The 13,262-nt window shown below is 44.0% G+C and overlaps 1 protein-coding gene across 11 annotated transcripts in view; it reads left to right on the top strand.

Annotated features, from left to right (window-relative positions):
- Window positions 1-13,262, top strand: part of CLASP1 (cytoplasmic linker associated protein 1) — a 251,743-nt gene that overhangs the window by 130,871 nt on the left and 107,610 nt on the right. For all 11 annotated transcript variants that reach the window (XM_025209361.1, XM_014521987.1, XM_025209362.1 and 8 more), the window contains 7 exons: window positions 655-747; window positions 2,273-2,418; window positions 4,524-4,659; window positions 6,266-6,336; window positions 7,419-7,478; window positions 8,604-8,681; window positions 11,103-11,270. In XM_025209361.1, coding sequence (XP_025065146.1) covers window positions 655-747; window positions 2,273-2,418; window positions 4,524-4,659; window positions 6,266-6,336; window positions 7,419-7,478; window positions 8,604-8,681; window positions 11,103-11,270 — 752 coding nt within the window. The remainder of the gene's footprint in view (window positions 1-654; window positions 748-2,272; window positions 2,419-4,523; window positions 4,660-6,265; window positions 6,337-7,418; window positions 7,479-8,603; window positions 8,682-11,102; window positions 11,271-13,262) is intronic.

Below are 13,262 nucleotides of genomic sequence, written 5' to 3'. Positions count from 1 at the left end.
CCTGCTTGCGGGGACATGGCCTCTGTGGCTAATAGATTATTTGGAGCAAAACCTGCCCTTCAAGCACTAAACAGGTCTTCCTTGGCCCAGTTACTCATGCGACGAATGATTTGACTTAGGCAGCAGGGGGTTCTCACACTTCCTGGGCACAACTTCTGCATCAGATGCTGTCTATTTGCCTTGCTGTCTCTGTTGGTGTTTCTTCGTGGCACTCTAGAGGAGCGCACTCTGCACGAAGTTTGCTCCAGAAATAAATGCTGACCTCCTTTAAACTGTCAAGCTGCATCATAGTCAAACCAAACAAAGAAAACCCCAACACTATGCATCCTGTGCAATTACTTGTATTGTCTTCATTTTTATTGACTCATAGACAATAGGAAGGGACCTCAAAATGCCTTAGTCCAGCCCTCTGCCCCAAGGCAGGATCAGCTAACCCCAAACCACTCCTGACAGTAATTGTGTAATGTGTGCAAGTCCCTGGGGTCTTCAGAGCCAGATATGCTGGGTGTTGGCATTGCAAAGTGTATCTCAGCACTCGGGGGTGAAGGAATTGGCATTTAGATGAGGAATCCCTTCATTCGCTTTGGAAGGCATTTCCTGTATCTTGATATTATTATTATTATTATTATTATTTTATTTTTTTTTAATTTACAGATTTATTCCAGCCGAGACCTTGAAGAATCCATAAACAAAATTAGAGAGATATTATCTGATGATAAGCATGACTGGGAACAGAGAGTGGCTGCCGTAAGCATGGGACCTAGATTTGAAATGTTTTAACCTGTGGGTTTCGTAAGTAAAATTCAGCCCTGAGCAGAGGCCCTGTAGAAAGTCTGCGTACTACATCGAATAAGGCAGACATGTCATTTAAGTGACTTGCTCTGTCCCTCTGTTTGGGTGGATATTACACTATGGCGGGGGTGGGCAAAATGCAGCCCGCAGGTCGAATGTGGCCCACCAGGCCATTCTGTCTGGCCCATGGGGCCCCTAAAGATTTAGAAAATTAATATTTATCTGCCCCTGGCTGCCAGTCATGTGGCCCTCAATGGCTTACCAAAACTCAGGAAGTGGCCCTCCGCCTGAAATAATTGCCCACCCCTGCGCTATGGGGACCTCCTTCATTAGGGGAGCCATGAAGTTTTGGGTTTAGAAGAAGTTGCTTATCATGAGCAAACCATATAGAACGAGATGTCTGCTCTGAATTTGCCAAAACAGATACAACTAAAGAGCTGCTTTCAGGCTTCAGAATCACATTTTCAAAAGTGAATTTAAAAATTGCAATGAATTTCCTTACTGCCTTCCAGCGGGGTGGACAGCTGCAGGCCAAAGGAGCTGTTCTCCAGTGCCTTGCGTGCTGGACACTGCTTTGCACTTCTGTATGCAGGATGTAAGCTAGTTAGTAACATTTTGCACCCACTTTTGCACAGGCAGATAAGCCTGTGAGAGAAGCAAAGTGATGGGAAATAGGGCTTGTTATGTGGATGGCATGTTTGAATCCTTACGTATAGATGAGCACAATATGTCATTAATGTAAATCAGAATAAGATCTTCTCTGTTCTGTAGATTTCAATAGGGACATTGTTACTCCTGGTGTAGACGAGACTTGACTTTAACCAAGTCAGTGGAGATGTTCTCTATTTGCATTAGTGTAGGTCAGTTCAGGGTCTGAGCCAGGGCTCTTAAATTCAAATCGTCCTTTTAGCTGTGGAAGGATTGCAGCATTTGAACGCGTACCTTGCACTCTAATGCCTCGAGATATTCCTCCCTTTACATGTTGTAAATAGAAGGGTATAAAAGAGAACAAAGGAACAACTTCTCTGGCTTAAACATCCCAATAACTTCCATGATGTGATTATAATAAAAATTAAGGTATTGTTCATCAGCACTTTTTATCACTACTCAAATTGTAAATGATGCTTTTGGGTTTCCTGTCGCAGTCCTGTAAGAAGTTGCCATTTGTACAGTTATTCAGTATGTTGGTCCCTAAAATATGAACTGACACAAAATTGGGTGGCTTGTGTTAAGAATTGTATTCCTCAGCGCATTTATATTTGGATGGGCAAGGTTTTTTTGTGTTATATTTTACTGGACCGACTGCGTAGTTGGGAGAGCTGTTGGACAAGCTTTTGGGCGTCAGGTGCCCTTTGTCGGATATTTTTATGGGGAAGCTGAAAGTGAACGCAGCTGTGAATGTGGCCTTTTCTTGTTAACAGATGTTGGTGCGCCTTGTTGTGTCGGTGTGTTAAATCTTTAAATCTCATGTTGCCCACAGTTGAAAAAGATCCGATCCTTACTATTAGCTGGAGCTGCTGAATATGACAACTTCTTCCAACACCTGCGCCTGCTGGATGGAGCATTTAAATTGTCCGCTAAAGATCTGCGCTCTCAGGTAGTGCGAGAGGCTTGTATCACGTTGGGGTAAGGAATATGAAGCTCCATGTTCTAAACTCTGTTGTAGCATTATTTAGATGAAAGGCAGACCCTGTTTATTATGGTATTTGGCCCTGTTGTGAGTCTGTACCCTTTGGACAGCCAAAGGGTATAGTCAGATGAAACAATTGCACTAGTACCCAAGGATATGGATTTACACTGATACTGATCTATGCATGTTCGAATTGTCTTTTGGCCAAACTGCATGGAAACCAGGTTTATGCAGGTGGTTCTCCATGGTTGTATATCGTGTATCAATGGGTTTTTAATGGTGGGGGTGTTGGACATATTAAGTGAACAGACACTGAATTTAATTTTTGAAATTCAGATCAATCAATCGTTTGTCCTACATGGGTATCGCATTTTTCTTTTTAAACATTAAACATTTGAATAATGACCCCACGTGCTTGAGATCCAGGCATAATTTCAGTGTATTGGTTCAAAACCAAAACCACCCCTTTGGGATGAGTTATGGATTTCTGTGACCGGGCAGAGACAAACTGAGCTCTGGTCTGACCTTGGAGGAGATGAGCACCCACCGTCCCATTGACTTTCTTCAGAACCGGGGGCTCAGCACCAGGCAGGCTTGAGAAGCTGGAAGGCTCCAGGCTACAACATGCCATTCAGTGAGCCCCGTGTTAAAAAACAAATAAAAATAAAAAAGTTCCCTGGTATTTGAATCACATCCTTTTAATGGCTTTCCAGTGTCAGTTTTGAATAGGGGTGGTAGGATCGAGTCAGATTTAAAACACAAGAAATGCAATAAATATATCTGATGTCAGTCCCTAGCCAGAACTGTCCCAGTACCTAGACCCTGTGATAATCACTGCTTCAAAAATATCTGGACGATGCCTTTCTCTCTACCAGGGATCGTTTTCTGAATTGGGAAAGCCAATAAGCATTGGTATAAGCCTACTTAAACATAGGCATAAGTACTTTACTGACTAGTGATACTGCATAGTGATGCTTTTCTGGATTAGAGCCAGAGTCATAGTCTGTACTCACTTGTAAAAACCAGCTCGAAAGCACATCCGTTATAATCTAATGGCAAGATCCTGACTTCATTGAAGGCAGTGACAAAGCTCAGTTTGATTTCATCCAGGCTATTTTTTCACACACTCAGTCTCTGTTATATTCTGAAGTGAATGAGAGTGGTTTAGTAGCTACAGGCATGGTGGCTGCAGTACAGTTCTGTTCTGCCTTACGGGCCATCTGCACCAGCGAGGTTACAGAGCGAGCAGACCTTGATCATGGTGAGGGGCTGAAGAATCAGACCCATGGAGGTTAATTGAACGTTGTTTCCATTGAAAAACCATACATCTCATGTAAATCAGTGTCTTCATTAGGGCTGGGCAAACTGCACAAGCTTTGATTTCAGGAAATACTGATCTTTCTGACTCTGCAAAACAAGGGTAAAAATCTTGCAAGCACAGAGAAATTTCCCACCCGTCTTGGTTTATGCTCAACCCGGAAAGGTCAATAGAAGAATATTTCATATGATATTTCACACTTGCCCTTTTGCTGCGATAGCTGTATCCATTGGGCAAGGAGGCGTGTAAAACTGAGAAATATAAAGTGTATTCCCTTGGGGTTCAGCCTGAGTTTGAGGTGAAAGTTCAGGTTAGTTTTTATTTTCCAGGGGTCGCCTTTCCCATCACTGGTAATCGCATGTTGAGTGCAGCCATGCAGTGATTTTTGCAGAAAGGGCACTAGGGCACTTTTAATTGTAGGTTATGGAATTTGCAGATGTCAAGACAAGGCAGCGTGTTTCAGTGAAACCCAAATCTGAACCTGACAAGTGCTGAAAAAACCAACTCGTTCATCAGAATCCCATAGTGCATGTTTGCCAATGCCAGTAATGTGGCAGACTTCCAGCTACTGAATGTATTGCTTGTTAAAATTTAGATGAAGACAAAGTACTTTACTGGACTGTGATGGAAGCAGGAAAGAGATTATGACACACTTTTTTTTATTTTATTATTTTTCATCCCTTGCTGCAATCAGAGGGGACTGCAAAGACTTGAAATAGCTAATGTTAGGTATTGTAGCTTAGTCCAAAGAGTGCTTACCAGCATTACTTCTTTGTTTTTCAGACATTTGTCGTCGATTTTGGGAAACAAGTTTGACCACGGGGCAGAAGCCATTATGCCAACCATCTTTAATCTAATTCCCAACAGTGCCAAAGTAATGGCCACTTCTGGTGTTGTAGCTGTTAGATTAATCATCAGAGTAAGTATATGTTAAAAGAAAGCAACACTTGATCACTGGTTGATACACGGGGCCTTTCTCTGAGCAGATCTGAATATTGGAGAGCATGTGAAGATTTCCAGAGGGAACAGATCAAGGACCTAAACGGAGCACAACTTGGCCATCTTCCTGAGTTCTGGATGGTGTATCTGCCGTCAGACGTGACTTTCCTTTTGCCAATCACACTGTCAGATTTTTAGAAAGCTATTGAAAGACATGGTTTAAGAGGGGGGAGTGGGCGATATAGGAGGAGTGATAAGTTTCCCACTGTCATGGGATGTAGCTCCATTTTTTGTGGTTCTTGGAGTTGAGTCCAACAGCTGCCTCTTGACGTGTCCAGTGGAAGCTGTTGGACCATCTCGGAAGAGAGCATTTGGCTGGCAGTCAGGCGATAGGCATGCCACTAATTGTAGCCAGTATTTGGTGTTTTGGTGGCCATTAGCTAGCTACCTCACTTTGAACCTTACTTATAACAGTTTTTGGTCATAAAGGCCTTGTTGCACTGGTTCAGGTTGCACCACAAAGCTTTCATATATGTCCTAGCTGCTAAGTCCAGAAAAGGAAGTAATTCTTACAGTTCCTTTAAGTAAGACAAGACCCCGGTCTAGTGACTCTTATAGGAAATAAATGCTGCAAGTCAGTAAGTGAAGGCTCCAAGTCTCAAGCTTCTGAATTGCTCTAGATTCCAGACACATTGCAAGACCTAAGCCTATTAGTCATAGATAAGTCTTGGGTTTCTGCTGTTCAATCGCCTTCTGTCTGTCCTTGATTTAAAAAGCCAATACTCTAATTCTTTTTACAATACTCATTTCTCTGGCATGGAGTGGGCTGTCATTACAACGCAGCACTCAGACTCAGGACTTTACCACAGCCTTAATGCATGATACTTGGCAGCTGTCTTGCATTCCAGCCTTGCACCCATTGAAATCCAGTGCCAGCACTCCCAGTAACTTCAGCGAGGCATGACCAGGCCCCTCACCGTTCTGTCCCCTGATAGCCAAAGGGTATAGTGAGATGGGTATAGTCCACCTGGGGATACTTGCACCGACCCAGGCTAGAGGCAACTTGTGAAGCTTGAGATCTTTGAGCAAGGAGGATGTGCGCTGTGGCAGTGAGCAGTATTATGAAAGCCTGCTCTCTGCACAAGTAAAGCATTTCTGTCTTCGGAGAGTTTAACTAATGGCCCTGAACTTAGTTTTAACCCTCTCAGGCTGACCTCCCCTACCCCCTCCATGCATGCCATCTCTGAAGCCGTTAATCACCCGGGGGTGGGATTCTGCAGTGACGCAGCTGGCACGCTTGGAGGGCCTGGCAAGCCCAGCAGCTGGAGATTTGTGTCCATTGATGAATCTGGGTCTCTCACAGCACAGTGACCCCGGCGGCTGTCGGGCTCAGTGGAGCCTGTTACAAGAAGAGAAAGCGAAGACGGCGTTTCCAGGGCTTTATTAGCAATAGCCCTTATTTGTGGGGTTGTATTTTGGAAGAAAAAAATGAGCCAAGCTAAATGTTTGCATGTGACTACAAGAAATGGGCTTTCTTCCCACAGGTACCAAGTTTCAAATGTTTTCTCTGGTTTTTCTTGTTTTAGCATACTCACATCCCTCGGCTAATACCCATCATCACCAGCAACTGTACCTCTAAGTCCGTAGCAGTTAGAAGGTGAGCACTCAGTTTGACCTTTCTCCCCTGTTTGTCCATGACTTGGTTCACTTATCAAAAAGTGATAGGAGGAGGAGGAAGGCTGACACTACCTACCATACCCCCCAAATCCAGGAGATATGCACACGTTCCGTAACATGCGTGAATGTGCCTAAATCCCATAGGTGGCTTTGGAGATTTGGGACAAAAGGGTGGTTGTAAAATTTTGGGGGCCATAGAGGCAGGAATCTTTTTCTGTTCCTCGCAAGGAAAAATGGATTTGAAATAAAAGTTAGCTTTGTTAATCTTTATGCATGCTTAGATACTGCTTATATTATGATCAGATTAGTTTGGCCGTCTTCCCAGGCATGAGCCGCGTTTCTGTTCTCTGCCGTGAACCCCTGTGGTGGTGGCATGTCCCCTTCAGAGCAGAGTACAGCCATCGCATCCCTGTATGCACTGACCTGTTTCATGCTGGAAGTTAGACTTTGTGGTCTTTTCTGGCCTTAATATCCAACTATTGCCCTGCCACCAGCTTTTTGGAAGCCCTTTGTTAGATCAGCCCTTTAGATTTGGTCCTGTGTAATAATGCTAATGGGTATTTGTGTGGCCACCCGATTGCAGCCCTTTCACAGACTTTAAGCAAGTCCCTTCGTGCCTCAGTTTCTAAGTATGAAGGAAGGAGATGAGAATAATGCTTTCCTCACAGGCTTATTACAAAGCTTCATATTTGTACAGAACTAACAAATGCAAACTCATACGAGCTTTGATGGACTATGTCTCACTCCCATCTTTGGGAGACCGAAAACACAAAAAGCATCAAGAACTATATTTTACTGCTATAATGCAATACACCACCTTTATGCAATGGTGACACTGCAGAGTTTCAGACCTTTATTATGGTGGATGCCAATACTCTTTCAGTGTAAAAGCTATTTATAGGAAGGGCAGTATTTCTCCTAAGGGCTCTTTGCTGAACTCTGGTGTCCCATAATGGGCCCCTAATGATGGATGACTGGTGTGTGGAGCAGGTGCAGTCAAGGCAGTGTGCCTCTTTTTTTATAAACTGAAATAACGCTGACTATTTCTCCTCTTTCTTTCAGGCGTTGCTTTGAATTTTTAGACTTGCTGTTACAAGAATGGCAAACGCACTCCCTAGAAAGGTAAGATCCGAGTATACAAGCTTCCCTTCCAGATAAATGATCTTTACCACAGCAAAGCGAGGGCGTAAAACACCCTACCTGGAGCACAACAGGAGTTTTTTAATAAAATTAATCAGAAAATGTTAATTTATTGAAACCAAAGGCATTGACAAGAATGGTTACCGCTTTTCACAAAAATATTACAAGTGGTTCCACTTGCGCCAGACTTTTTTAGCCAACAGCCTGTGGTTTAGGGTATGTACATGTATGTACCCCTTACATTAGGGTATGTATGCAGAATGTGGGAGGGGGAGGTTCACATTTAAGCCTCTGCTCTGTCTAATTCAGCCTCGAAGGTTAGCCTTCCCTTCCCTTCCCTGCCCCTTTACATTTCTAGCTTAATCACTGAAATTTGTAGGAGGGGACGTATTTTCTGCCTCTGCCTTCACCTAAGTGTAGAGAATACACTCCCTGGCAATCACTGGGCAATGCCCATGAGAAGTGGGAGAGAAGGCAGGCTCATGGGCCCATTCCCCTTTCCCACTGGCTGGGGAAGCTGGACAGATGCAGAGACTGGAACATGCTGTTGCCTCTTTAAAGATGCCAGACAGCCTCACTGGGATTAGGGAGCTCTGAAAGTCTGGCTCCCTGATGTACAAGTCCGGGGCGGAGGAGTACTGCTTTGCCCCTAGAAACAAAGCATAGTTACTCCCTAAAATTCAGGAGTTTCCCTACCACGTCCTAAAACCAGTGTGGCTAGTTAAGGCTAATCCCCACCTATAGGAGGTAAGTACAACGTGTTGTGTCTAGCCAGACTAATCATCTGTGGAGAACAACACATTGTAGGGAGTAAGTGACTCCAACTTCATTAGCTCCAAAATGCCCAAAGCTAATTTTAAAGGTTGGGATGACTTTTGCACCCCTGCCATTTCCATGGTCATTTAGGAATGACCATGGAAGAATGCTGCTTGCCTCTTCTAATCCAACAGCATGGGGCAAAACACAGCTGGCATGTATGAGTAAATACATCGGAGGATGTGGGCATGGGGGTGCGGTGAAATGGTGGCTGTGTTCTGAGAGCCACAGTCGGCAAGCTCCTACAGGCTCGTCTGCGACCAGCTGACTGATGTTTGCCTCTGCTTTCAGACACATATCAGTGTTAGCTGAAACGATAAAGAAGGGAATCCACGACGCTGACTCCGAAGCAAGGATAGAGGCAAGGAAGTGAGTGGATTTTTTTTACTCAACTCAAGAAATGCGGGGTGTTAAGAGATGGTGAACTGCTGCCAGGACACACACACAGGGCCTGTCCTGGCTCTGATGGCTTTAGGGGTTATAAACTAGTCAGTACGAATATCACAATAATAAAACTGGTGCCGTAACTCCTTTAGGCTCTAGCAGTCTCCATTTTACAGTGTTGCTTAAAATCAGGTGGTCTTGCAACTTTTTGTTTTCTGCGTGGATTATTCTGCATGTTAACGTAGGTTCTTAAGAGCGCAGGAGTATCTTGCTAATTTTTATTTATCAGCTGCCAATATAATATCTGAAAAAAGTGTGTTGTGCTCTCTATACACCAGCTAACCAAGAGGCATCTCTTAAGATTTCTAGCCTGATTCTTCTCTCTCTCTCTCTCTCTCTCACATTTCATCACCTTTTAGTGGAATTTTTTGTTGGCGTGAAGACTGGAGGCTACAGTTCTTTGTGGATTTTGAAACTAAAGTACCTTTATCACTACATTACAAGATGTTGTCATTTAGTGTGAAAACTGGGCATGTCTACACAAGACGTTTACTACAGAGTAAACTAAATAGCTGTGCAGTAAATGTCTCATATCTACATGTGCAGCCCTATTAGGCTGGAGTAAATGAATTAACTCTGCAGCAGGGTGGTACTTGCAAATACAAGTACTATCCTGCTGCGGAGGTTTTTACTCCTGCAAAAATTAGCAAGATACGCACGTGTAGATGCTGAAGCAGCTGGCTGGGGCATGAGTGCTTCAGTGCAAGAGCTCCCTGCTGGCTAGCCCTGAACTGAAACACCCTTGTGGCCAAGCCAGCCCCTCTGCAGCACTATTGAGCCAGGTCGCAGCAGCCCCAGGCTGGTAGGCTGACCCCCTCCCCGCAACCCCCTGCCAGCCAGGGCTGCTCTGCCCTGGCTCAGTGTGCTTCAGTCTTGTGTGTACATGTAGATGCAGTGCCTGGGAGCAATAAACTCTGGTGCAATAAGTGCCGGAGTTTGTTTTGCTTAATAGCACACGTAGATGCACCTACTGTGTGCCAAATTTAGTACCATACTGCAGTATCATTTTTTCTCAGCTGCTAAATAATACTTCTTGAATTTGTAGCAATTCCCTCTGTCATTAGCATATCCATACAATGTTTTGCTGAATTTTTAATGTGTACATATACAGGATCAGTTTTGTCAGTAAACTGAGAATTTGCTCTGAAGTCCAGAGAAGATGATTGTAGGTGGACTTACTGCAGAAGGGAAAACGGTGTCCCAAGGCACATTTTACATTCCATCAATGTGTTTTAAAGGATTAAAATGATTCATTGCTCCCCTTTGGGCAATGGTGGCTCACCACAAGAAAAGGTATTACATTATTTGGGGAGGGAGTATTATAAAAATACAGTAGATTCCTGGCCCCTATGATGCTACAGCCAGGGCACCTTGATGGATAGCAAGGCCGACTCCAGGAGGCTTTATAGGGTATATCACCTCTCTTATTTTTTCGTAATGAAGATGTTGGCAGTATTTAGATTGAAGTTTTTGCATTTTATCACAGTGACACAAAAATGCTAATGACTTCCTCTGCTGTGGAGCTGCTGTCATGCACAAAGGACTCCAGATTAATTTGCACTTAATAGCTTTGTTTTCAGCCTGTCCTTCAGCCTCATTCTGAAAAGGGCCCAGGACCCCAGCTCTTACTGATTGCAACAGAGGTGAAAGGTGCTCATCGTTATTCAGGAGACTCTCAGTAATAAACAGGATTAGGTCCCTTGTGCTGAAATGTTCCTCTTATTCAGATGGGCTGTGCTAACCTATCCCAGAGCTTGCCCCAGCTTCTCTGAGTGCTGCCCTATACACCCCACTCTGGTCACAGTGTTGCAGATGTACTGTGGGTGAATGGGCTACTCAGCACCTTGGCTGTGCTTAGTACCTGTTGTGTGCCCCCTCCCCCTCCAAATGTGGACGCTAATGGTTGAAGTGTACTGAAGGATCTTTACCTTGCTCAGTCTTTACTGCTTTTGTCTACTTGTGCTCTTCTTCCTAATCTCCCTGGTATGAGCTATAGCAGAATCCTGTCCTGTTCCTGGTCTGTAAGCATGACCCCAAATACTGTTTCATAGTTTCATAGAGGCTAGGGTCAGGAAGGACCTGAACAGATCATCTAGCCTGGCCCCTTCTGTCTCACCGTCTTGTTTCCCAATCCCAGCTTCCTGTTTCTGTTCAATTTTGCTCTGTGTGGAAGTGCTTCCCCAAACAGTGTCACCCTGGGTGCTATGTTTCAGGCTTGTCCCAGCAAAAAATGCATTGTCCAAATGGTTCATTTAATGAGCCATTGTGGATTGAGACTGTATGAGATACTGTGGCTCTCAAATATTCCCAAGAGTATTCAGTATTGTCCTGGGATCTTATTTGTAGGTGTTACTGGGGCTTCCACAATCACTTCAGCAGAGAAGCAGAACATTTGTTTCATACATTGGAATCCTCCTATCAGAAAGCCCTGCAGTCTCACCTGAAGAACTCGGACAGCATTGTGTCTTTGCCTCAGTCTGACCGCTCCTCTTCCAGTTCCCAAGAGAGTCTCAAGTAAGTCTCTGTGCTTTATTGTTGCCAATATAATTTAATAAACTGCAGTTGCTGTCACTCCCATGTGAGGAGCTAGCTTATTGCATGCTCACCATTTCCAGCTTTGACATTAAGGTTGCATCTCATCTCTTAGCTCTATTTGCATCTCCTATTGGGCCTGCTACCAAATGTAGCATGTGAGGTGTCTTGTGGGCAAGATGATGATGATGATGGTGTTAATGCTGCTTATATATATAAGCATCGTTATCACACACACACACACACACATATATATTCTGGGTGAACTGTTTGAGGCCATGTGGTGATGTTTGCCAGGCATTTAAGGCTGCATTAAAAACAGGAATAATTTGAAATGGAGAAGAAAGGCACAGTTCAGCTGTGAGAGTGATGAAGAAGTTGAAATGCATGCAATGTGGCTCACCATGACTTGAAAAAGTCAGCACTGAGGGGGACTGCGCTCAATGGGCACTACTATATATCTTATTCAGATGGGCTGCGCTAACCTATTCTTGTATAAGGGTATCGGAGCTTGCTCCAGCTTCTCTGAGTGCCAGCATGCTATTGTAGTACCTCCAGACCAGTCCTCGCTCCCTTCTGAGGGAGCAACTGCCTACTTTTTTTAAGGACCTCACTCACACACACACACACACACACAAACACACACACAAAAGGTGTCCATCAGCATGTTTGCCCAATATGGCCCATGTGTTTTATAGTCATGTTCAGCGTTGGTTGTATTTAATCAACTTCATAGTTGGTTTCCATGACTGAGCACATGCTGCTTTTGGCAGCAGTTTAATGACAGACAATGTATTTAATGAGGTTTCTCTGTTTGCAACTATAAGACGAGGGGTTTTTTCCCCCCATGCTGATTGGGGGGGAAAAACCTCATCTTGTGTTTGAGTAAATATAATTATTCTGATTGTTTGTTTTATTTTTAGCTGAAAAATTTTTATATATAAAATGTGTGTACACACACACACACACACACACACACACACACGCTGATGGGAACCTTTTTTAATGTTGCCCTTAAAAAAAAAAAAAAGGCAGTTGTTCCCCAAGGAGGGAACAAGCACTAGTCTAGAGGTACTACAATAGCAGGCTGGCACTCAGAAGCTCAGGCATAGGTTAGTGCACCCCATCTGAATAAGATGTATAGTAGAACCCATTAAGTGCAGTCCCCCTTGGTGCTGACTCTTTTTCAAGTCATGGTGAGCCACATTGCATGCCTTTCAACTTCTTCACTCTCACAGCTGAGCTGTGCCTTCCTTTCCCATTTCAAATGATTCCTATTTTTCCCCAGCCTTGAATTCCTGGCAAACATCAACAAGCTGGCCTCAAACAGTTCACCAAGAATCCGTCCGTCTCACCTTCTCTTTGCGCTTGTCACATATGATTAGTGTGGCCCCACCCACACTGAGGTGGAGCCAGACCAGGTTGCCCTGTGCTTTATTTGTCCATAATTTCTTGGAGGATCCCAGCCCTTGTGACAAGATCACCTAGTTCCAGTCATGAATGGGTTCCCAGTTAATACATGGATCCTTTGTGGAGGGTACCTGGAGTACACACAAATACTGGATAGTGCTGAGTTGTGAGGTCACCATGTCTTGAAACGCTGTTGACTCTGCTGGAGCCCAGTTCAATGAACTATGTGGTATATCATGAGTCTTTTGGCTTTGGACTAATATGTATAGTTTATACCATATAAGTAGGTACAAAAGTACTGCTTAAAAATGTGTTTATAGAATACCTGTGCTAAAACTTGCAGCAGTTTGAAAACGATAACATGCATCAGTTCTGGATGAACTTAAGTTTATGAGTACTTGTAAGGCTAATTACAGATATATTGATTGCAAGGTAAATTTTTTTAAATTTGCCCCTCAGTTCCATGTGCTCAGAGAAAGCAGTGAGGAGGTGGGGAAGAGGCTGAAGGGAAAAGAAGTTGCCGGGGTAGAGGGCAAGGGAGCTACCTGACCCCCTACCTTTTAT

Source organism: Alligator sinensis, unplaced genomic scaffold, assembly GCF_000455745.1.
Source record: "Alligator sinensis unplaced genomic scaffold, ASM45574v1 scaffold1133_1, whole genome shotgun sequence".
Lineage (NCBI taxonomy): Eukaryota > Metazoa > Chordata > Crocodylia > Alligatoridae > Alligator > Alligator sinensis.
Note: the sequence above shows the minus strand (reverse complement) of the source record. Positions and strands in the feature narration are given on the sequence as shown.